Source organism: Leptopilina boulardi, unplaced genomic scaffold (assembly GCF_019393585.1).
Source record: "Leptopilina boulardi isolate dan_hultmark-lab unplaced genomic scaffold, ZJU_Lbou_2.1 LbouV2_123, whole genome shotgun sequence".
NCBI lineage: Eukaryota > Metazoa > Arthropoda > Insecta > Hymenoptera > Figitidae > Leptopilina > Leptopilina boulardi.
The window spans coordinates 5,659,347-5,685,987 of NW_026137667.1; the positions used below are offsets into that span (position 1 = coordinate 5,659,347).

Genomic DNA, 26,641 nt, shown 5'->3' on the forward strand with positions numbered 1-26,641 from the left:
TTTTTCATCATCACGATATATCTATTCGAGGATTTTATATTTTCAAAAACAAATTTCGAAACATTAAAAAAAAAAAGCAAAAATTATTCACCATGAATCAATTTCAAAAAAATCCAAAGGGATTTGAAATTATACGTTTGGTCTAGGTTTTTCCCAAAGATATCGCTACACAGTGTAACACAGTAATTACAAGAATTTCAAGAAATAAACAATGTCGAGAGAGATAGAAAAAAGATTGAACTCATAATTTCCCCTCCAGTGAGAGACCTTGCATTAACAATTGACATTAACGTTTGTTTATGTATTCAAGCTCTCGTAAATTTTAATAAAATCAGTAAAAGGAACTGAAAGAGTCAATACCTGTTTGTAAGACCTCAGGATCCCACCTGTTGATTCTTGGAATTTCGCCTCTGGCTAGTCTTCTCAGATCGGTATAAAATATCCAGTGGTTTTTGTATATACAAGAGATGAACTTGAACTCGCGATTTAAACCAGTACAAAAATTGACTTCTTTTCACAATTTTTCTTCAATTTTTCATTCATATAAATAAGAAAAAAGAAGCACCAAATATCACAAAAAAACACACACGTCACAAGTTTAAAAAAAAACCGGCGCGTCTTGATAATCACTTTTTTTTTATTCTAAATTGATTTCAAAAAATTATAGAATCTGGTTTATTTTTTGTTTTGTTTTGTCAATTGAATAGATGTGAAAAGTAATATCATCGTGTTTGAATAAAATACAACACTAGTAAAATGAGAGACCACTCGAGGCAAGCGCCGATTCACTACTGGGGCCCGAAGACAACCGAGCGGAATGCCGAACGGACTTAGCGAAGAATACCGAAGAAACACGAGGAAAGAAGGCCCGACAACTATGGAATGTAACGCGGGATTGAAATTGGAATCGGGTTGTTCCATATGTACCATGGCCCTTGACTGTCGTATTTCCACATCTAGTTCTATTATCCTCTTTAATTCCCCTCCTAAAGAAAATCTATTTCAATTAATAAAAGAATTCTTTTTCTAAAATCATTATTTTCTTGCTAATTTTATATTTATATATACCTTTGAAGAATCTTATCATGCTCGATAATTAGCAGCAAGACTCTTCGACTTAATTAAATGAGTCAGAATTTGATAACCAATTTTATTGTCATTTCATCATTTTCCACATTGTAAAATTAAAATTTTGAAAACCAGATGCCAATAATTATAATATAAAAATACACTGAAAAAAAGGGTTTGGTATTGATAACCAAACGTTTGGTTGGTATTTAAGCAACCGAAATTTTTTTGTTGAATCAACAAAATTTTAGTTGTCCCAATCAAACTTTAGTTAGGACAACAAAAATCCTTTTTTTCTAATTTTTGTTGCGTGAAACAAATTTTGATTGAGACAATTAAAATTTTGTTGATTCAACTAAAAAAAATTTTGGTTGCTTAAATACCAACCAAACTTTAGTTAGGACAACAAAAATCATTTTTTTTCTAATTTTGGTTGTGTCAAACAAATATTGGTTGAGACAATTAAAATTTTGATTCAACAAAAAAAATTTTGGTTGCTTAAATACCAACCAAACGTTTGGTTGTTAATACCAAACCCTTTTTTTCAGTGTATTAATCTCTAAATCTGAATTAGTAAAAATGTTTACTAATTTGAATTAGTGACTCACTTTTTGCTTAAAAAAATTTATTATAGTAATTATTAGTAACTTTTACTAACAATTAGTAAAATTTTACTAATTCAGAAGCAAAAAGTGAGTTACTAATTCAAATTAGTAAACATTTTTACTAATTCAGATTTAGAGAGTATATTTACTATAGATGATGAATTCATTGTTGAGACAATTTTAAAATTGATTGACCTCTAACGGGAATGATAAATTATTTTAAATTATTTAAAAGAAATGACGTTTCAATTAATTTATTCTTGGGTTATATTCCCCGATGCACTTATTTAACACTAATATTACATTTAAGAAAGAATTTAAGTTCAAATCGTTTAGAAATTGAATATTCATTTTTCGAATTTTATTAGTTGCGGTATAAACATTTTACTAGATGATGCAACTATTAAAATAGATATTTCAACTGAAAAGAGTGGTTATCTTAACTCATAAAATTCAGGATACATGTATTATAGAAACATATATAAGTAGTTGGGCAAACTACACGGAAAGAATAAAGATAACACTTTTAGGTTTAGAAATAATATAAAAAATACTATAGTAAATGTTAGTATATCTAATAAAACACTAAATAAAAGGAATTATAAACAGTAAAATGGAATAACTATCGGAAAATTCTATATTAGAAATAGAAAACATATTCTATTATTTTTTTGAAAGCTAAGGAAATTTTTTTTTTAACAAAATATCCATATAAATGATTACGTAATCAGTGATTAATTATTGTTATCTATTATAACAAAGCGTGGCACATAAGTAATTTTCTTTTGTCAATTAATGATTCCACATCAAAGAGTCTTGCAACATTACCGCATAAAAATAATAAAATTAATAACTGTGGTAAAAGTGAAGGTGAAGCGGGGAGAAATTATCACATCTCATTATTGTTGCCTTTTTGCATAAAATTACAATATTGATGTTGCAGAAAGCAATTTTTTTTTTTTAAATTCTCGAAAAGTAAATGAGGATCGAACACCCACATAAAGAAATTATTAGTAATCGAAAAGTGATTGTAACTTCCACACTTATTATAAACAAATTGCATCAATGTAGAGAGAAGGAGATTTTGATCTAATCTGTATAGTAGGCGTAAACCAAAGTTTCTTAAGAGAATTATAAATATAAAAAATTGTCAACAAATGACTTTTCTACCTAAACAGATTAATTTTTGATGATCCATACAAACTAAATTTTTCACTATGGAAAAAAAATTACTTGTGTTATCAACAGGTTCTCATGTGCGTTATCTATACAAACTACAGTTGTAGTTTCTCCAAAACAGCAGATTTTGGGAAATACACAAGTCGGACTTGTAAAATTGTTTGTGAAAGTAACAGATTTTTTTATCATTTACCCAAACCTGCCTGTTGGAAACCCTATTTTTTTATTTACAGCAAAGTTTTTACAATTTATCTATATTCTAAAATTGGAATTTTGGTTGCCACAATAAATTTTTTTTCATTCTACTAAAATCTGCTATTGCTATCTCATATAATGAAAAGTAAAATTGGAATTTTATAATGTTGAGAAAAAAAAAATTGAATATGCAGCCCTTAGATGGAGAGAAAGGGGTATATCTTCATAATACCGGATTTTGTTGAAATTGCTCTTTGCAATGACAACATAATTGTGACAATATAATTACTGGATTGTATAGGTTTGAATCAATCATAAAAGTTTATTACGAACGCCCACTAATACTCCAAATTGCTTAATGGAATTCAAAACCTGTTGTATATATATATATATAATACCATTAAGAATATAAGCGCGTGTCTCTTCGCCCACGCTGCGCACGTTTCCTCGCTTAGTGCTATTTTGATGAGACTCTGGCGAGTTGGATACTTTTCGAATATTAATAAGCGATAGTATCCCAACAAGACATTTTAATCGCAAAACTGGCAACGCGTACCATCTTTCACTGTTTCAAATATATACCTCATCCGGTCTTTCAGGGGCGCATTCTCATGTTTTCACGGCTGAGGAATCATTAATTTAACCGGATGAAAGTCACTGTCTTTTTTTTCCCCCTTATCAGTCAGAAGATATTAATTAAAAACTATTTATTACCTTAATTAATTTCCTTTTAATAATACGAATTTCAAATAATTATTTATAATCAAATTATGATGTTTTCGAAAAAAAGGTACTACATTTTCGAAAGTGTTATACAGAATTGAGAGGATAATTAGAAAAAGAGCGTATAATTGTTAATTAGGAAAAATATAATTCTCTATATATTATAACAGAGGGCATCAAATCGGAAAACTTAGAGAAAATTACAAAACTCTTTAGAGACTTTCTGTACTTTGAATAATTAATAATTATACAAGCATAATTTTCTACATTATATAATCTTACATCATTGAAAGAAGATGCATTATCAAAAAGACGTAAGAAGAAGAAGAAAAAAAAAACTACAAATTTCGAAAGGTAACAATTTTTCTTAAGAGCTTCAAAAAAGGAAGAGAAATCTATTGTGTTCCATTAATTTGAATGCGACAAAATTAACACCAAAATTATTTCCAAAGTTTCATCATAAATTTCTATTCGATTAATTTTTGATTAGATCGAATTATCTACGCACTTATATTTCCTTCATAAAAAAAGGATAATTTTCTAATGTAACGGTTACATCCAACAGTCAAAATACATTTGTTATATCAAGTTCTATTAAATATTATATGCTCGATATATTTTATATATATATCAAATACCGTAAACTCTAAAAAAAATTTTTGTAATAATACAGTTAATATCAATTAATTGATAGTTCGATATGGGCTACAATCCGGAAAAAGTAACTAACAGAACTTTTCCCTCATTTCCCGTTCTGAAAAAGTAAAGAAAAAAAAAATAGACGATCACTTTTCTCAGCATGACTTTTCTCCCATAGCGCGCAATTGATCCAAAACGTTTTCGTAATACCTTTCACAATATTGTAAGAGATTATATATATATGTACCTATTGATCGGACGCATCGAACCGTAATACAACTAAATATAATAAAAGATCGCATTGTCAAAGCTTAGGCAATGATTTTTCGACGATCTCAATATCGAAATAGAAGATCAATATTGTCGATCGTAATCGTTATATAGGTTTTAAACTATCATTATTGGAATTTGATCAATTTCATATCTATATTTGTATAGACAATACTTGTTATTTAACGATACAGAAAAAAAAAAATTTCTTTTACGTCATAATTTCGATATCGAAATTGTTAAATAAGCGAAGCACAACAATCACGATTTTTCTCATCTTTCTTTATTTTCCTCCCACTAATTGTAATGATTTTTTTTCTATGAAAATTTAAAAAAAAGATGCATATAAAATTATATACAACAGCAATGGACCGTCTTTGCCAACCATCTGCCAGGTTGTGGCCAAGGACGTCGAGTTCGTCGATGTTGTCGCTGACCCGAGGTCGATTCAATTATTGTTACAATTAAAACATTCTTCAGTGTTTTGATAACATTATTTTCCATCCCCCTTGTGTCTTGTATATATATATATATATACGCATAAGCATGATTGGATATACCATTGTTTTACGCCCACTATATTATATCCGAAACTGAAAACTCTACGCACACATATACAAGAGAGAGAGATATATACGCCTGCTGCGAAATCGCACCATTGTTTCGAACATCGTAATAAAAAACAAAAAAAAAAAAACTCCTCAACATATAAATAACCCCAAGACTTTATAAACTGATTTCGAATTTTGTTTCGATAAATCGCGATTCATATATTGCTGCTCATATTTCGCCAATTATTGCAATATTTCCTTCTGAATTTTATCAAAAAATAATAATTTTTACTCACAAAAACTCGATGTTATCAATGCGTGTTAACTAACCTGAAACAAACAAAGAAACAAAATTAATAAATAACAATTTTTATATAAAATATATACTTTTTTCTAATATGGCAAAACAATTTTATTTATATAAGAAATATATAAATATTTGACAAAAAACTTCATTTAAAAAAAAATATTTGAAAAAATAAGGTCAGTTTAAAAAAAAAATTCGCAAAACTAAACATTTTCCAAGGAATCAAGCGAAACGAAATATAAAATTTACCGGAACAGAAGCGCCTATTGTTTAGTGAGATTTCTTCTAAGAAGAAATTACATGATCAAATCATGCAATGACGATGATTATAACTGTGACCAAAAATATATATCAAATACAATGATAGTATTACCAAATAGCAAATACAACAACCAATTATTACCAAATATAGATATAACCACAAAATCTAAATATAATTGTAATAAATAAATTACAAGATAATATAACCACCAAAAATGTAACAAATCAAGAAAAAATAAATAAAATAAAAAAACAAATTAAAAAACAAATAAAAAAACAAATAAATAAAAAAATGAATAGTAAAAAACAAATAATAAACCAAATAAAAGATAAAAAATGACAAAAAATATATAGAAAAGTTTGTTGAACGTTCAACATCAGTTACACTCAATCCATTTTCAAGGCTAATGCAAACTGATTGCTACCAGTATTAATCTTCATCGCAAAGAATCCACTACAATAAAAAAAGAAAAAAAAATACACATCAGTAATGAGTTGTGTCTGCAATAATATAATTCAAAATCAAATAATAGAAGTTGATTTTGTATACCAGTTGACCTTGAGAATATACATATTATAATATACACAAGATATATATATATAATATACTTTGACATATACCTTATATTTTCCCATTTAACGGAAGGGAGATATTTGCTTTCGCGTATAAATGTCATCGAATTTTCAATCTCAACGAACGCGACTGATTACATTAATGTCATTGTCATCATTTACATGAGAAACTAAGAGAGAGAGAGAGAAAGACAAACTCGTTTTTATCCAGTAAAATAATCTTTCCGGAAAGACGTTTCTTTATCGTATCAAAATATCAACATATGGGATTTCTCTACAGGGAAATTTTTCCAAACCAATGAAAGAGAGAAAGAGGAGGGGTACAATTTTTTAACTTTCGCTTTTCTTTTTACGCTCTTTCCCATCAAAAACTTTCTATATTATTTACAATGTCAGTAGATTATAAATATCGTTTGTAAATATCTTTGACAGAAAGACACTATATGTATATAATAAAATATATATATTTATTTTATTATTTATTATAGTTTGTCATTCACTATACTAATAATTCAATAACAATGTTATCTACATCGTCACATCATTGGAATATAATTTCAATTGTTTCTAAAATTGTTATATAAAATTTATCATAATTCATCATCATTGTCATTTTTAACGTGACAATAATTTGAAATTTATTAATTTAATTTTTATCGGACAGAATTTATTTTTACACTAATTTTCATTCATGAGAATTCTAATATAACCGAATTTTAATTTATCATAATTCGTTCAACGAATTTTTAGTCAAAATTTCTAATTCGCCAAATTTTCATTTGTTCGAATTTTTATTTATACGAATTGTTATTTAATAGATTTTTTAAAACGACGAATTTTCATTTGTCCGAAATTGGAAATAACCGAATATATTATAAACAGAAAAATTTTGCCGCAATTTTTAAAATTGACCAATCAAAAATTATCAAAAAAAAAATCGTGATTGGTAAATTTTGAAAACAGCGCCAAATTCTTTCTGCCTATTTACTTTGATTATTTGCAATTTCGAATAAATAAAAATTCGGTGTTTTAAGAATTCTATCAAATAAAAATTCATAAAAATAAAAATTTAAACAAAATTCGGTAAATTATGAAAATTCTAGCATTGAAAAATTCAAATCAGTTAAAATTCTATTAAATGAAAATTCTATTAAATAAAAATTTATCTATAAATATAAATTCTGTCAAATAAAAATTGTACCGAATAAAAAATTTAATACAATTAATAATTTGCTTAAAAATTTTTTAAATCTTTTAGAACTTTTAGAAAATTACTTTTTTTTTGCAAATTTTTTTTTATCGGCGAATTGTTATTTACGAATTGTTATTTAATAGATTTTTTAAAACGACGAATTTTCATTTGTCCGAAATTGGAAATAACCGAATATATTATAAACAGAAAAATTTCGCCGCGATTTTTAAAATTGACCAATCAGAAATTATCAAAAAAAAAATCGTGATTGGTAAATTTTGAAAACAGCGCCAAATTCTTTCTGCCTATTTACTTTAGTCATTTGCAATTTCGAATAAATAAAAATTCGGTGTTTTAAGAATTCTATCAAATAACAATTCGTACAAATAAAAATTTAAACAAAATTTGGTAAATTATGAAAATTCTAGCATTGAAGAATTCAAATCAGTTAAAATTCTATTCAATGAAAATTCTATTAAATAAAAAGTTATGTATAAATATAAATTCTGTTAAATAAAAATTGTACAAAATAAAAAATTTAATACAATTAATAATTTGCTTAAAAATTTTTAGAATCTTTTAGAACTTTTAGAAAATCACTTTTTTTTTTTTTTTTGCAAAATTTTTTTTTATCGGCATTTGAAAAGGAAGAGAGATATAATAACATTCTTGCTTCCATATATATTTCTTAATGCTTAACCCTACTATAATTCTATATGTTTTTATTATTATTTCAAGCTGCCAAAGAAGTCAAATTAATGCGGGTAGCCAAAGTTGGCAGCACGCGCGATCACAATTTTTTTTTTTTTTTTTTTTTTTCTTATACACGCGTCTTGCAATGCAACTGCGTCCTTCACGGGTGTACGAATCACGAATTAAATTGAAGGGCATATCAGACGCGTCGGGAGAACCAGTTGCGAGAGAGCGACTATTGCCAATATAAGAAACTTCGATATGTCAATGCTCTCGTTTATTTCAGAAGAGACCAATCGACTTTTTTTTTATTTTCTTTTTATTTTCAATATATATATATATATACGTCGAATTAACAAACACGAATTTTATTTTTGTTTCATCAAAAAACCTGTTGGACTTTTTTTTTATATAAAAATACCTTAAGAAACACTTTCATCATAAGAATCATCTCTCTTTTCAATAAAAATTAATTTAGAATTTTTTTTCTTTTTTAAACAAAATGCTAATTTCTTTCAAAACATTTTATTGTTTAGAACTTGATTTATTCATTAATGAGGAGTTACACTGTGAAATAGCACGAAAAGGCATTGTTAATTACCTTATAAATAATAATGTGGAATTTTTAATTCGCAAACAAACTGAACCTTAATGAAAATGTCGTGTATATTCGAATGCGAACAAAGGGGAGCGTGAGATCGATCAATCGATCTCTATGAATCCATTGAAGCCTGTTGGGGCGCGCTCGATCAAGGCAGGGCAATCCATCCGATTGGATGCTCAGCATATATATATATATATATATATTTTTTTTTTCTTTTTTCAAGTTAGCACCGTCCGTTGGTGCAACCAGGTATGCTAAGCAAATGCAAATGTTACGAATCTGCATAATTTGCCACGAGAGAGATTTCTCTCTGTTGCGAACTGCTTTTTCCTTTTCCGATCATCCCCCCTCCCCCTCACTGAATCCTTTTCAAACATCTCGATATTTTTTTTTTTTTTTTTTTGAAAAACAGAAAAAAAATAGATACACTCAATATGTTAAACATAATTCTTCCAAATGTGGTTATATATTTTAAAGGTTCGCCAGGTATATAGAAAAATAAACATGTTTCTTTTATCTTTTCGACCTGTCCTAAAATGCGGGACATAAAAAGAAGACAATAACATGAAACAGAAACTTATAACGGATATAATCTAATATTAAAAGAGTTCGAGAAAGAAACTGTAAAAAAATCCGTTTTAGAAATAAAGAATATTCAAAATTGAGATTAAAATGTTGTTTTTTTTCCTCTAAAAGGGAAAATTTAACTGAAATCCTCAGGTTAATTAAAAGCTATTAAAATTATTTTTATAATTTTGTAGAAGATGACCAAAAAATTATTTTTGTAGAAACGTGTTTTTTGAAGCATTTGTTATGTCGCCGCACCACGCACACACCCTCGAAAAGAATTTAATGAAGCAAACTTTGTATAATTGGTATTAAATCGATCAAACGTCTTGACATTTTGAACTTGTCTAATTTCCTCTTCCCACACTAAGCGAAAATAGTGAGAATCGATTCGTCTCGGGATATAAAATAATAGTCTCATAACTCTCGCAATCATGATTTTACTACTGCCCTAAGGATTATTGTGAACATAATTATTGTTATACTATTATATCATTGTCATTAATTTACACTTAGAATGTTGTGTTCAATTTTTATTATATACGGGTGGTCTAAAAGGTGGATTTTAATTTTTTTTATGGGGGAGTTTAAAGCAACTGAAAAATTTTTGTGGTTTAATATTAATAAAAATAATTTAAAATTTATTATTTTCTCACAGGTGGATGACCTCGATTTTTTAGACGAATCAAGTTTGTATAATATATATATATATATTTCTTTTGCATAATCATGTTAGCACTGTGAGACAATGAAAATGTCATAACCCGTTGTGATTCGTCTAGCGTATTCTCGCTAATAATAACGGTTATGGAAGGTTAAACTCGAATCACAAAAAGAGGAAAAAAAAGAGAGAGAGAAATATGCATCGCGCGGCATTCGCGAGGTGTCAAAGAGCTACCGGTGAGATGCTAGGTTAAACAGAAATATCCATTCATTCATAGTTTTCCAAGAATGGTTGCTCAAGAACCATTCAGAGGATTGTCGATTCACACGATCGCTCAACCGAGAAAATCTTCATCCTCTTTTCTCTATTTTTCACTGATAAGAATATTTACTGCCAATTACGCATTCATTTCTTTCTATTACTTATTCTATTTTTCACTTAACGACTGTCTGAGTCTGGGCTGCATATACACATGTTTCTGCTCTCTAGACGCACATTTTTTTTTCTCTGCTAACACTTTTAAATAAACCCATTTTTTTTTATATATTATCAAATAATTTTTAATAAAATATAATTAATTGCGTTGACTTAAAAGTAAATAGGAATTAGGCTAAATAAAAATTTACTAGACAATAATAAAAAAAATAAACCTAATAAAAATTAAGTTAAGTAGGGATAAGACCATAGAAAAATTTAGCCAAATAAATAGGCGAAATATGAATTTTAAAAAATTCTGCCATTTAAAAATTCGGCTAAATAAAATTTCTATTAACTAAAAAACAATTCAAACACAAGAGGAATTAATTGTAATTCAGTTTCCGTTTATCAAAATAATAGAAAATAATTCCAGCAAATAAATTTATATAAATAATATGAAAAAATTGAATCTGATACATATAGTGAAGAATACATAAATGAAGAATTTTTTATATATATATATATATATGGGACGTTCTTTGTCAACCGGACCACCCCATCTCTCCATAATTGGTTTAATTTAAAAAAATTTTATCATATTGGAAAAATTAGCTTGGAATGTCTACTTTTTAATCCCGTTGGGCGCTTTTTGAAATTCAAAATGGCGACTTAAATATGGCGCCTAAACGACATAAAAAACACAAAAAATCCACTAATATGATCTATATTATTGTTTAAAGCTTCACATATGACGATAAAAATAACCACAACATAGTTTACTTACAAACTGATAACGTATCTCCATTCAAAATTCAAAAATTTAAAATGGCGGATTAAATATGGCGGATAAAATTAAAAATTGAGCTAGACTCGTGAAAATTACTACTTGGAGGTTTTCGAGGTCGCTGATTACGAATCCGGTGTTAGTTTTCAAAAATTCAAAATGGCGGATCCAATATGGCGGACAAAAATTGAAAAATTGTTTAGATTCGACTGAAACTTGTTACTCGGGGGTTTTTGGGGTCGCTGATTACGAATCCGTTGTTAGTTTTCAAAAATTCAAAATGGCAGATTCAATATGGCGGAAAAATTGAAAAATCGTGTAGATTCGATTGAAACTTGTTACACGGGGGTTTTTGGGGTCGCTGATGACGAATCCGGTGTTAGTTTTCAAAAATTCAAAATGGCGGATCCAATATGGCGGACAAAAAATTGAAAAATCGTGTAGATTCGATTGAAACTTGTTACACGGGGGTTTTTAGGGTCGCTGATTACGAATCCGGTATTCGTTTCCAAAAATTCAAAATGGCGGATCCAATATGATGGACAAAAATTAAAAAATCGTTTAGATTCGCCTGAAACTTGTTACTCGGGGGTTTTTGGGGTCGCTGATTACAAATCCGTTATTAGATTTTAAAAATTCAAAATGGCAGACTTAAAATAGTAGCCCAAAATTTAAATAATTAAGTTAAACCCGTAAAATTGTTTACTGGGGGGTTTTCGGGGCCACTGATTACGAATCTGCGGTTACTTTTTAAAAATTCTAAATGGCTGACCAAAAATCCAAGAAATTGAGCTAAACTCGTTAAAATGTCTACCTAAGGGTTTTTCAGGACAATCTTTACGAATTCATCGTTACTTTTTAAAAAATCAAAATGGTGAATATAAAATGGTGGACCAAAATATAAAAAATTGATCTAACTTTTTTATATTGAACGTAAAAAGGTGCCATTTGAACTTATCAAATACAACGCCAGATAACTTTTTATGGAAATTACGTGAGGATTATTTAATTAATAATCACAAAACTAGCTTAATTTTTTAATTCTATCCGCCATTTTGAATTTTAAATAGAGATTTGTCATCAACCATTTAAAAATTTTTTTAAACTGACATTGGATTTGTAATCAGCGACCAAAAAAACCCCTATGTAGACATTTTTACGAAATTAGCTCCATTTTTTCAATTTTTGTCCGCCATATTGGATCCGCCATTTTGAATTTTTGAAAACTAACACCGGATTCGTAATCAGCGACCTCGAAAACCCCCAAGTAGTAATTTTCACGGGTCTAGCTCAATTTTTAATTTTATCCGCCATATTTAATCCGCCATTTTGAATTTTTGAATTTTGAATGGAGATACGTTATCAGTTTGTAAGTAAACTATGTTGTGGTTATTTTTATCGTCATATGTGAAGCTTTAAACAATAATATAGATCATATTAGTGGATTTTTTGTGTTTTTTATGTCGTTTAGGCGCCATATTTAAGTCGCCATTTTGAATTTCAAAAAGCGCCCAACGGGATTAAAAAGTAGATATTCCAAGCTAATTTTTCCAATATGATAAAATTTTTTTAAATTAAACCAATTATGGAGAGATGGGGTGGTCCGGTTGACAAAGAACGTCCCATATATATATATATATATATATATATATAAAGTAAGGGCAATTCCAGCCTAGGGTGGCAATCTCATGATATGCTTCAGACTGCAAATTCAATGAGATCTTTTTTTTTTTTTTTTTTTTTTTTCGTTTTAATTTCTTTTCAACTCTATCGAGCTCTGATCTCTTCGTAATTCTTCAGCATGTCCAGAAGCGAAATCGTTAATTGTGCGACATGGATGGAGATTGCGGGGGATGGAGGATTCTTGCATAAATTGAAAAACACGTGAATAATCACGTGACATCGACAAAATAATGAGAGTAAAATTAAACGATGCCTACCACCAGATGGTTTAAATACAACATTCGAACAAGGTCCCTTTAATTAATTTAATTAATGTTTAAATATATTCATTATTCATTGATTATTTATTTGAAAAATCGCGTTGAGAGATATATAAATATTATTTTCGATATATTATAAATTGACGGTAATTAATATTTTTTTTTTAACACTTCTATACGAAATAAATGTCATTTTTCAATTTATAAAGATGTATCGTGTTTATATATATATATATATATATATATATATATATATATATGATTAGTGAGAATATATACATTGATGCGATAAAATTAATATAAAACTACAACTTCTCTATCGAGAAAAAAAAAATAATGTTCAGAGGTCGAAGACTTTTTTAAAACAGGTTTTTGTGATTGGCAAAATTACTATATGATCATAATTCTAGAATTCATTAATTTTAGAATTTTATCATTCAACTTTTTTTGAAATTTATTATTTAAAAAAATACACACGTGTCAATAGCTCATTTATATAAACAGACAATATTAATCGAATTTTTTAGATTCTAAAAAAAAATTGATAAACTGAAATAAAATTCAAATATTCATTTTTTATAAAAATTAATAAAAAAAAAAATTTATTATTACACCCTTAAAAAAGTAATCTCATATTTAGAGGAAAAATCCTCTTCTAATATCCTCTCAATTTTTCCTCTTAAAACAAAAGTATTCCACTGGAATGTAGAATATTTTTATTCTTTGGTGACTAATAATAAAACAAAACAATTTTTTTGAGGTTCTGATGTCAAAAACATTGAATTAAAGTTAAATAAATAAATCTATTAATTAATTTAAGTAATTACCTAACTATAAATCATTAATTATATTTAATATTTAATTAAAGATATTTAAATTAGTGCATGATAATAACTTTTCTTTATCAGTTTATAACCATAATTGTCAAATATGCATCAAATTAAGAGGAATTCGCTAGAATCAAGATTACTTTTTTTAGGGTGTAATTTTAATAAAACTAAGAAAATATTAATTTATTATAAAATTTCTTTTTTCAATTAAAAAAAACTATATTTATATGATATCGAAAGGTGGAAAAAAAAAAAATGCTTTTACTGAATTTAAATTTCGCGTTCCACTGGATCCGGTTGAAATCTAAAGTCGACAGCTATCTAAAGTATATTGGACATGAATTTTTATAAAAGAGAAGTTGATTCTCCTAATCTTCTTGATACAATACAAGATTCGCTTTTGCCTTTCGAGTTAATGGATCGGATAAAAGCGGATCGTGTCTTGTGTCATGTAGTTTTTGAAACGAGTTCACCAGGTTGAAAGCACATACATGATTATGCACTGCTAGACTTCTCCCCCCCCCCTTCACCCCCAATCCCTCATCACCCTTTTACTGTGGCGGGGAGAATATCATATTTTCTTAACCTGACTTTCAGCTTGTTGAAATCCTTGATTTGTTGATTCACCTTCACTTTGCAATTTATATTTTATTTCAAAAATTCACTTTTAAAATTGCTTTTATACAATAATTATTCAAGGAAAATTTTTACAAATAAGCATTTTTTTTTATATCTTATTCAAATATTTTTTGTTTTAATAATTTTTTTTAATTACTTTTTTAGTAATGTAATTTCTGTAATTATATTATTTAATTAATGATAAATGTTTTGTTTACTTTTAAATCGTAAAAACGTTTTGCTATCCCTTTGATCAATATTGAAATTTATAACTTTGATTAATGAGTCAAGTAATGAGGTATTAATTATTGTGATCTTGAGTTGATTAATGTGCGGACTTTAACTCCGAGGGTCAAGTCATAGAGGTTATTTAAATATTGAAGATGAAAAGTACTAAGAATCGAAAAATTATTGACAAAATGGACCAATAAAATCAATTTTTTAGTTCTTAGATCCGAATATTAATAATTAACTTATAGAAAAATGTGAAAATTATTATCTGTATTAGCTAAAAATAATTCCTATCTGAGTTACCTGTTATTTATATATTTCATGAAAAAATACATAACAACTGAAATATTTCAACACCTCTGTACAATATGCCGACAAGTTTTTTTTTTTGAACATAATTGAAATTAAACCTCGTTTTTTTACACCAACACGATGGTTACAAGTGATTTTCTTTAGGTCTACTTAAAAGATCGCAGGGGAAAAAAGGATTGCGGCCTGATGGATGCAGAGGTCACTGGCTTAACCTCAATGAACAATAAAGGAGGAGATGAAAAATGAGTTCGACGAGGAATGCCGAGAAAATTACACGAAAAGGGCTCGACTCACTCGACGACGAGAAGAGTCAAGCGACGAAAGATAACGCGAGCTCGGAATTTCAAGGTCTTGTCCGACTCGACCTTGAGATATGATGTTACTGGCATTACCCTGACCTACCATGTATCTGGCCACCCAGAACCTCATTTTTTATATAATATATATATTTTTTAGGCTATTCTCAGTTTGTTTAATCATCCCCAATTTTGGTAAATCAAAAATGATTTCATATACTCATCTCAATTTTAATATAATTCTGTTCATAATAAATTCCCTTTCCATTAAATTAATTTTCCATTAATTAATAAAAAATTTAATGGTTGGAATTTGAAATTTCCACTTAAAAAACTATTAATCTTAATATTGTATTAATAACTAATTAATTATTATATTAATAAAATTAATTTTCCACTGATCGTAAAAAAAAATGTTATTTTATGAATAATTATATTCCATAGCCATTTTTGCGAAATGATTATTAAAAATTAAATAAGAAGATGAGGAATTCCTTAAGCACATAAACTTGCACTGGAATGAATATTGTGAGGAGATAAATTTATGTAAACCTCGAGAGGAATTTCGACAAAATGTTCTGATTCGCGAGACTGGACATTCTTTTAGATTTTTTTCAAGCGAAATAAAGATGCCTTGGTATTTGTCGCTTCCTCTTCCTTCTCAAGAAATGCGAATTTTTTTTTTTTATATAAAACCCCTAAAAATCACGAGTCCAAATTTTCCAAATTCATACAATTTCTCATATAATCAAATTTTTGTAGTATCAAAAAATATTTATAACCAAATTATTATATTTCGATTATTTTTTTTTTTTAACTAGAATTTTTTAATCATAATAATTTTTATGAAAATTTTTTTTTTCAAATTTTCAAGATAATTTGTTTTGCACAAGAAAACACATCTGCTATATAGAAGAGATAAAACAATGAAGCAAGACGAGTATTCGAACCAGATGGTCGCATCAACGGAATAAGGTGTGTGAAATCAATCGGTCATGCTGATTTTTAGATTAGGTTTCAGAAAAAAAAAAAAATAATGTATTAAATTACACTGAAAAATGTATTTTGATGGTCACACTATAATATATTTATCGATGAAAAATATATTATCAAAATCTTTGCCCTTTAATTCAAAATTAAATTGAAAAATTTAAATTTTCAAAATTGCACAATTTTCACGACAAAATCGAGAATAATTTTAAAATGAAGAAGGTTTAGCGCAAATGAAAAAGGATATTGTGCGATAAGTATATATAAGAGGTTATTAGAAGAAGAAAAAAAAAAAGTGGACAATTTAATAGTTTTCATATTATGCAGTGTGGTGGTACATACGTGGCCCTATGAAGATTAGATCGGGTGAAAAGGTACTTAAAGCCGCGTGGGTTGCCAGCACTGCATTCCTATAGGTTCAAGGATCCCTGGTTATATCTCGCGCACATAGAAACACATATATACAACCCTCCTTCACATACTGCCTGCACTTTCTCCTTTTTCATCTCAGGGGTGAACGGTGATCTCGCACATTTAGATCTTTACCGCCCATGTCAAGTTCATCCGTCAATATTGAATCTACCCTTTTTTTTTCTACATTGTCATCCTTAATATCTGTTTTTTTTCACCTCACAAAATCTTTAAAAATCAACATCGTAAAAGTATTCACAAAAAAAAAATCACTAATTTCTTTTATTTCAATAATTAAAAAACAAATTCAATTTTATTTTTAATTTAAAATAATTAAATAGATGTTTATGGTTCCTTTTTTTTAACAATATAAATTGAATTATTAAGAAAACGAGATTGATACTTTTTTTTCCTTTTCTTTTTTTATCGAACACGATGACAATGGAGTTCCAATTCGATTATACACGAACCGAGAGTTACATATAGGAATGGGTAGAAAGAGAAAAGGAATGTATCGAAAAGTTCAATGCCCTCTTGAATATATTGTGTATATATAAGCAACAAGTAAAATCATCTGACTTTGAACTTGAAGTTCAATCGACCGTGATATCAAAATAAACTGTCAAGCTGTCAATGATCATCAAATCTTGACAATGATAGATGGCAAACATATCGCATAGGGTGTCAAACATAAAAAATGTTGACTGAATCGAGAAAAAATCACCAATGAAAAATTGTTTTTTTTTTTTTTTTTTTACTAGAGTCTAATAGATAATTAATCTAATCTAATAGTTCATATCGAAAGAAAGCAGAATGATACATAATAATATTAAAAAAAAAGAAAGTACAGTATACATAATATAAAACAAGATTGTACATAATACAAAATAAGATGAAAGTATTATATAGACATAATACAAAACAAGTTGGAAAGTAGAATATATATATATATACGTAATGGTATACATATGGACAAAACGAAATATTTAATCGAAAGACATTTATATTTATTTTTATGCAATAAAAATGTAACGTTATTCTATTATTCTTTCGAAAATATAATCAAGACGAATTCAAGATGAGTACAAAGAAAAAATTATATTTCTTAATTGATACTGTAAAAGTGACCTATATATTCCCGCGGCATGATTAAGCGAAAGATTTTCTTAATGTCGTCTAATAAATAACACACACACACACATACCCTACTCTCTAACGGGTTGGTTTGGTAGGCCAGAGCGTGCGAGTATCATTTAAATGAGATCTGAACTTGTTTTCAATGATTACAACAAATTGATAAGGTGCTGTAATATCTCTTAATATCTCTTGTAATTAAACTGCAAAACATTTTTCAGTTCCCCCATAAAGCTCATTACATACAACTTAATTTATTTATATAAGCCCACCAATATAATTTAATTACTGTTATATAGTGAGATTAATTGAATTAAAAAAAAAAAAATATCAGAAATTTAAAAAAAAATTAATTTACAGTTATTGTTTTTTTAAAAAAAATTTTTTTTCATTTGCTTTTAGTTTTCATTCCCAAGAAATTACGAAAGCAAGATCAACTGGAAATATCTTCAACTCGAAGGCGTCAATTATATACGATTCCGATGGAAACTGGACTAACTGGCTTTATACGTCTGTCAGTATATATATATATATATAAATGCGAAACATACAGTCATATAAGAAAACCACATTCATCCGAGAATGCAAGCGTGGTAAATCGTCAGTCATCAAATAGAACGCGACGTGTTATACACATTTAAAAATTTTTATTATTTTTTTCAATTTTTACCGATCAATTGAAATAAATAATGTCTCATGTATTTTTTTTCTCACACTATTTTTTTTTTTTAGATATAAATGAAAGAATGACATCTGACACGAGAGCAATTCATCAGTCACTTTTATTAATTCCTTGCCATGATGCGGATTAGGGTAAATTATAGTATTTTGTCTGTTCCTTCTGAGTGGCTTTGTGGTTGAGTGCGACGAAGAAAGGGTAGATATGATATTGAGTATATTGCACAATAGACGATTAGATACACGGAGTCTCAGAGAATTGTGTTCTTAATTCACATGAATTATTATGATATATATTTGGAACTATTTTTGTTACACTTTAATCGAGAGTATATATTGTAAATATAATAACGGTTAATATATATCATTAAATAGGTCAATCTAATTATATCGAAATCATCCATGGAGAAGTGAAATTTTTTTTTATAAATCATCCATTAGCGATGGTTGTGAAATTTTCTCCTATGATAACATGATGCAATGATATTAATGATGTATGAACAATCATCGAATTAATGAAAGTTCTTTTTAAAGATGAAATCGAAATTGCAAAAATAGAAGATACAAAAAAAACTGCATTATAAATTCAATCGAAGATTCGGTTTTTGAAAAAAAAGTCCTTGAGTACCAACGTCAATTTTTTCTCCCTTAAGTTTCGACGTCAAAACAACAATCAAATCCTCGCGAAACGTCTTGTTTCCTCTCCTCCGTTTTCTCATATCTCGAGAACGATCTTCTGTTTCTTTTGCCATCCTCGACCTTGAGGTTCACGTCAGGATACAACTGCAGGCATCATCTCCTAAGAGTCACTGGCCCCTTATCGAGGGAGTCGACCTCGGAGGTGAGGTCGACTCCGGGATCGAGTATAGGACTGGAGGATGTCCATACATTTGGCGGAGGCGTAAAGAAGAGCGAGAGAAAACGAGTCAAGATAAAAGGAAGAGGTGGGCAAGAGCACGCTTGAGGAAAGAAGACGAAGAAGAAGAAAGAGAAGGAGACGCAGAAGAAAACCAAAAGAAAAAGGCATAATAAATAAAAAAGATAAAGTAGGCGCAGGGAAAGAGTAAAATGGACGATGAAACGCGCGGGAATGAAAACAAAGGAAGAAATGTTGATGGTTTTTGATGCCGCAAGAGAGTCTGATCCTGATGTGGATACCGGTCATTTTGAACTTCGGGGTTATATTCTATTTATAGCATGACGTTGGCTATATTTAGCTCGACGAGAAAGCAGAAGATGAGCGCAAAAGAAGGAAGATCAACGAGATGAGAGAAGGGGAATCGCAAAACAGGAAAAAGAAATACCAACCGTTTGCTATACATTTTTACCAGGAAGAAGTGTATTACCAAGATGGGATGAGGACAGGACCATGTTAACAGATTCGTGGATAACAAGCTGACATTTACTCCAAATCTGGCTATCTTGCCTTAACCGCGCGGTACCACTTCCCATTACTCGTATATATATATACCCCTAACCCCTGTTTCGGATGTCAGGCACGTATAAAACGCCCACGTTCCATAGGGTCAATCCCCTCTGACTTTTGCCTTTTTTACTTTTACATTATTTCGTAATTAAGCAAAAATTCCCTTCATTCTTTAAAGCTACCGCATAAATAAAATTTAAAATAATATTCGGAGTAGTAATTATGAATGTAAAAGACAGAATCAGAAGGATATCATCTAAGAATTAAAGCGCAAAGACGAAAAATCCAGTGAACATGGTATCCCATCTGAACAAGTGTTTTACACCGTTTCCGCAAAGCAATGGTGAAAATCATGTTCTTGTATATACGGCAACAGGTTTGCAAAAAGATGATCTTTTCTTATTCAAGAAAAGATGGCATTACCTTCACATATTTCTTTAGCTATGAGAAATCTTTACTTCTTCGAAGCAGGAACTCACATCGGATAAAATTCTCGCCAATATCCGAATGCTTTGGAGAAGGTGGAGATGCGCGCGGCTTTTGCGTCAACTTGCAAAATATACATTCAGAGGCGATATTCTCTTGCTTCTTCTTCTTCTTCGAGACTAGTGCGTTCGTGTCGGTGGTATCAAGGTTATCTCAAACCCTGCCGTAAATTCAGACCCCAACAACCCGCGTGGACCCCGAGAGTAAATGTGTGACTCTCTTTCTCTCTCTCATTCTATAAGTCTCACGTCGGTATTTCACATTTGCGGACATCTTATATTCTCTCCGATGCATATACGCCGATGCGAAAGATGGTTCCTTCTAACAGTCTCTCTATGAAGTCCGCGTAAGGAATCAACAAGACTTGCCATATATTCTATACACACCGAGTATATATATATATATACATACCAGACATGGACACTTAACAAGCGACGTAAGGCCCTAAGATCAGAGACGAGTACGATCATCATTCGCTATATGGGGCCTCGTTGAATCGTTGCTGCGTTAAATCATCCTAGCGAGGACAAGTCTCGCCCCCAGGGGCGTTCTCGCGAACCAGGAAAGAGAGACGTCGATATTACAGATTTATTTACACGATCGCATTGTCATTGAAGTACGTTCCTGGAATATCTCGCGGGATTCTAAGGGACTCTTTTATTTCAATGAAACTCTTCCGGTACAAGTCTCCTGTTCGCCAAAGAGAAGTTCCAGGATCAACCGGAGGAAGAAACTTTGCGTATATGTTTAAAACAATTCTTTTCCGGGATCCAGAGAGGATGTGAAGGACAAAAAGGCTTTCTATGTTTTCTGCATTATAATGGCAGTACTAACGGTATTGCTTTTGTTACATCTTATTCTCTTTAGTCTCTTTATTTCCAACGTCTTTGGTATATTATATTTATCATTCGGAATTATCGAAAAGAATTTTAAAATTATCCAACTACTTTATAAATCCACACATCAGAATTCAATTTGTGATTTCGAAATATATATGCAAATAATAAAGATTTGAAATTGTTGTTTTTTTGACTCACCTTTTGCGACGTTGACGACTCTGTTCAGCATCGTTCATGGAGTGCCTTCGACGATCCTTGTTGCGCTTTCTAACACTTTTTCCCTCGCTTCCGTAGACGGGTCCTCCCCTCATAAGATTGCCAAGGTCACTGGAGAATGACTTCTCGTGAAGAAGACTTGCAGTGTTTGTACGTGGTCGATCGTAGACCTGTGACTTCGGAGAAACGTTGACCGACTTGCGAGTGCCATTATGATAGTGTCTACCATGTTCCCTAGGCAGGCTACAATATAAATTTTGCGAAGTATATGTTTGTTTCGCAACATTCTTTTCATTGCCCGGAATTTTCACTGTTCCATTTGATTTTGATGAATTACTTGTATTAATATCATGACTTCCTTTCAAACCACCACTTAAATGATCTCGTAACCATTTTCCAAAACCTCCTACGCCTCCACTACTACTAGTGTTACCCTCATTTGGTTCACTATTTTCAACTGTTTTTGTCCTGAAACACAAAAAATACAAAGCAAATTTAATAAAAAAAAATATTTTAGCAAAAGGGAGAGAAGAGCTGCAGTACTAAACACGTTTTGTACGCATTTATTGCAGATTCTACTAAACAGTCTACTATATAGTTCTGCCACAAAAAGAAATTTACCGACAGAGAAAAAAATGCACAAATCTGATTGGTTTGTCCACAATTAAGCTGGTTGTGAAAGATTCTGTTTAGTAGATTGAACTGACATGTTAGTAAGATCGCCCTTCTCTCCGTGCGGATAAAATTATTAAAACAATAATTACATCAAGTCATCTTAAAACTAATAATGGGTTAAATAAATCAAAAGATTAAATTCCGGGAAGAAGCGACAAACTTGTAATTTACCAAATAAGGAAAATCCAGTTTCAAAGACACCGCAATTCTGACAAAAAAATGAAGAATCAGAGTGTCCTCGTTTCTCGAATCAGATAATAGAGCCCCAACCACGAGTTTTGATTTCAGTGTATCAAAAAAAAAAAAGGGAAAAAAAAACTCCGCGTAACAAGGCAGGTGCAAAAAAATTGGTCATGGGGGGAGGGAGGGAATCTTAAGAAGAGTGATCTTCAGTGGAATGAATGGCACCCGCGGCCTCGTGGAATCAGAACGAATGCTTTATAATAATAATAAGGGCAGGCAAGGTGGAAGGGTCTCTCTCTCTCTATATATATATAAATGTATAGTTAAGATGCGGTAACCTTGCCAAGGTCATCACAAGTTCTGGCCATTGCCGCAGCGAGTCGCCATCATATATATATATATATACGTGGACCCTATAATACCACGAGAGCCTCCTTTCTTGACTAATGGCTCTCCTCTTTTATCGATAACGCTCTCCTCTTGGCCATCTAAAGACTTGGATCTTAGAGAGATAATGCTAGAGATAGAGTGCGCCATAAATGCCTCGAAGGACGTTCGGTAACCTTGATTAAAGATATCTTCAGATGAAATCTTTCACTATTTTTATCTGCCAATAAAACGTAATGTCTAGTTAGAAGTCGATTTAAGTCACCGACGCGACGATTAGATCAGTGTTGATTGTCAAAGAGAGAAAATTCTCAAGTTTTGTATAATTTTTCAAAAAAAAAAACAAAATATTTATTAATTTTTGAAATTAAATTTTTCGAAAACAATTTTTTTTTCTTCACAACACAATGGGGGTAATTTTTTTGGTAAGTATAAAATTTCCACGATATTTAGCGTGTTACGCCATTGCATAAAATTCCGGTTCTTGCAGACCCCGATCGTTCGGTCCTCGGACCACTCTTCTCTTTCTCTCTTGCACACAAGTGTGTAACTCACTTTTTCTCTCTTTGTGTGTTATCTCTGCAGTTTTTCGTGACGCTTGTTTTTGCAATCATGCAAGTAAGGCGAGCCCGAAAGCGAGTGCATTATCAGAGGGCACTCCTGTTACCCGCGACCAATCATCGACCTGTTTAGGGCTCGTGTCGACCGTCTAAAGTCGAAGACCCCAAGAGACCATATATATATACACAAGAGGGAGTGAGAAGCAGAGAGGAAAAAGGGGTTTCTGGAAAGTTATGTACATTAAACTCGTTACTTTACATACACGCTCCAAACTCTAATGGATTTGCCAAATTAATGACGCAAAATCAAGTCACGACTCGAAATATGTAAAAGCAAAGTGGAATGACATTTGATGTGAAAAATAATTTTTATCAACTATCGGGACAATAAAATTAATAAAAGCGAAAGATTGCACTTATCCCCGAGATAAGTAGAAAAAATTTAAATATTTGCCGCATTTTATCTGAAATTCTTCAGACTATTGAGAATAATGAACGAACTGCGACAAACAAACTATTTGCACTTGCGCATTACGTTACCAACTATCGCATTAGTTACATAACCTACAAAACTAGCAAATTTTCACACTAACATTGTCTTTTATCAACAAATTAAATTTTCTGATTTCTAATTGAGAATTATGACTGTAAGCACACTTCACATTCGGTTAATAACCAATTATCTTCATATAATCATAAAAAAAACTCACTCAAAAGATCATAAAAGTTTTAATGACATTATTGTTTAATGATCCAATCATTTTGACATTGAGCACACACTTTTTGTCATATGTGGTGAATTGTCACTATACTTGCTGATTTTTTTTTTTTAAATATATATTTTTTTTTTTGTTCAACTATTGTCATTATTGTTATTGATAATATTAAATTTATTGTTATTGTCGAAATTTATGTGAGTAAGAAATAAAAAAGTTTTAGAAATGAGATATAAAGAATGTGGGGAGGGAATTTATTTATTTTTTTTTTTTTACCCGTGGATTTCGACTTGTTCCCTCCTTTTCTCTCATTCTCTCTGTATGCCGCTCCCTTCTTGAGGGTTTTTTCTTGTCTCTGACCGTATTTAATTACAGTTTAATCTCGAATCGAACGATGCGGCTTGGCGTTCTGGTTCGAAGTCACGCGCGTTCGTATTCGCTTAACCCTGAGAGAGAGAGAGAGAGAAAGAAAGAGAGCTTCAGTACTTGCACTTGCAAGCTGCACCGGATCCAATTCTCTTTTTGTAGCGTTTCGTTCCGTGCTTGGTCGTTCTAGTTTATTTCTGGTGACTCTCTTGGGCCTTGCTGACCGAGCCAAGGCCCTTTTGGGTCCAGAGACCCCGCGCTAACGTGCGGGGTATATATGTTCAGCATTGTTTCGTGCTTCAATGGCTTGGCCTCAGAACACTCACCTCTAGTGACCCTCTCTCATCAAGGTAATAATCTTTCACCCCAGGGGGGATTTCTTAATTTCATTTTTAAATTAAACACTATTTTTAATCGAAATTTTTTTAATAGTTGATATTATTTTGAATAATATGATCGACTAATTAGTGAATAAAAAATGAATCAATACATTTCATTAGTGAATAAAAGTAATTTTGCGCAGGTGAAAGAAATAGGGAACGAAGCGAGATAATATAAATAATTTATACCCTTGGTAAATATAATGACCTAGAATAGAAATAATGAAGGTCTTGGTAGCTAAGAGTGAGATTGGGGTAGATATATATAATGTGATAGGAAGGATGTTGAATTTCCCACGCACTTAAAGAATTGACTCCCGTAGGTCTTTCGATCGTGAACTCGATGAGCTGAACAAAATCGATACTGATTACTTATTACACGAAAAATCGTCGGCACTGTTCTTCATGATTTTCTCTGTTTGAAACTAACGCATTATGTATATATACATAAAAAAGGGACGATAAAAAATATGATGAAAAATATTGTAAACTAATTTTAATTTATCAATCACTAATTAGTTATTGAAGATTATTTTAGAAAATGCACGAATATTGACTTTTAAAATAAAAACCCATAACTCTTTGTATAAATAAAAATGTTTAAGGAACAGGTATATCCCTTAACGAATTCTCGAAAAAAATATCCTGAGAAAACTTGTCTCAAATAAAAGTGAAAACAAACCAACACAAGTAAATATTTAGTCAAATAACTTGATTCTCTTTCTTTTTTGTGAGTATTTAAGCAACGGGTGAAAGAAACCATATGATAAAAAACATAAACCAAAAGAGAAGAGATAAGAAGACGCTTAACTCCTGCAGAAAACTTCAAAGGTATGTTTAAAGTTTAACTTTAAACACGTACCGCATTAACTTTGGCAGAAATTCTTTGGTTGGTCAACAACTGATTCTGCGCCAAAAGAATGTTTTGTGCTTTTAGTCTATATAAACGGAAGGATTTATTTTGTTCAAATTAATACTTATTTTTAAGTTTCAATTAAACTTATTCAATATAAATAAAACTTTAATTAATTAGAGTAGGGATTTCTTGGAAAAATTTTCAACATATTCAATTTAAGGGATAATCGTTCAAAAACACCGCTAAAGATTAAAACAGGGAGTTGTATACAAAAAAAAGTATGAGGCACATTTTGATTGGTCCAGCGGATGCTGAGCTACACTCAAATCTTTTTCCGAAAAATTTTCGAAAAATTAAATTCGCGAGATAATCGTTCGGAAATACCGCCAAAGTAGTTAGAAGAAAGTTCTGAACAAAAAATATATGGCGCACTTTTTGATTGGTCCAGCGGATGCTGAGCTAAACTAGAAAACAAAATCGGAAAAATTTCGAAAAATTAAATTCGCGAGATAAGCGCTTCGGAATACTACCAAAAAAATAGGGAAAAAGTTTCGAACAAAAAATGTATGGCGCACTTTTTGATTGGTCCAGCGGATGCTGAGCTACACTCAAATCTTTTTCCGAAAAATTTACGAAAAATTAAATTCGCGAGATAATCGTTCGGAAATACCGCCAAAGTAGTTAGAAGAAAGTTCTGAACAAAAAATATATGGCGCACTTTTTGATTGGTCCAGCGGATGCTGAGCTAAACTAGAAAACAAAATCGGAAAAATTTCGAAAAATTAAATTCGCGAGATAAGCGCTTCGGAATACCAC

General features: G+C 30.3%; 1 protein-coding gene across 2 annotated transcripts in view; it reads right to left on the reverse strand.

Annotated features, from left to right (window-relative positions):
• The window catches only part of LOC127290673 (protein Shroom), a 240,866-nt gene that overhangs the window by 189,766 nt on the left and 24,459 nt on the right, over nucleotides 1-26,641 (reverse strand). Inside the window, exon 2 of one of the 2 annotated variants that reach the window (XM_051319427.1) lies at nucleotides 21,685-22,170. In XM_051319427.1, coding sequence (XP_051175384.1) covers nucleotides 21,685-22,170 — 486 coding nt within the window. Of the gene's footprint in view, nucleotides 1-360; nucleotides 802-21,684; nucleotides 22,171-26,641 lie in introns of those variants that run through there. The other variant, XM_051319428.1, reaches the window with a different exon arrangement.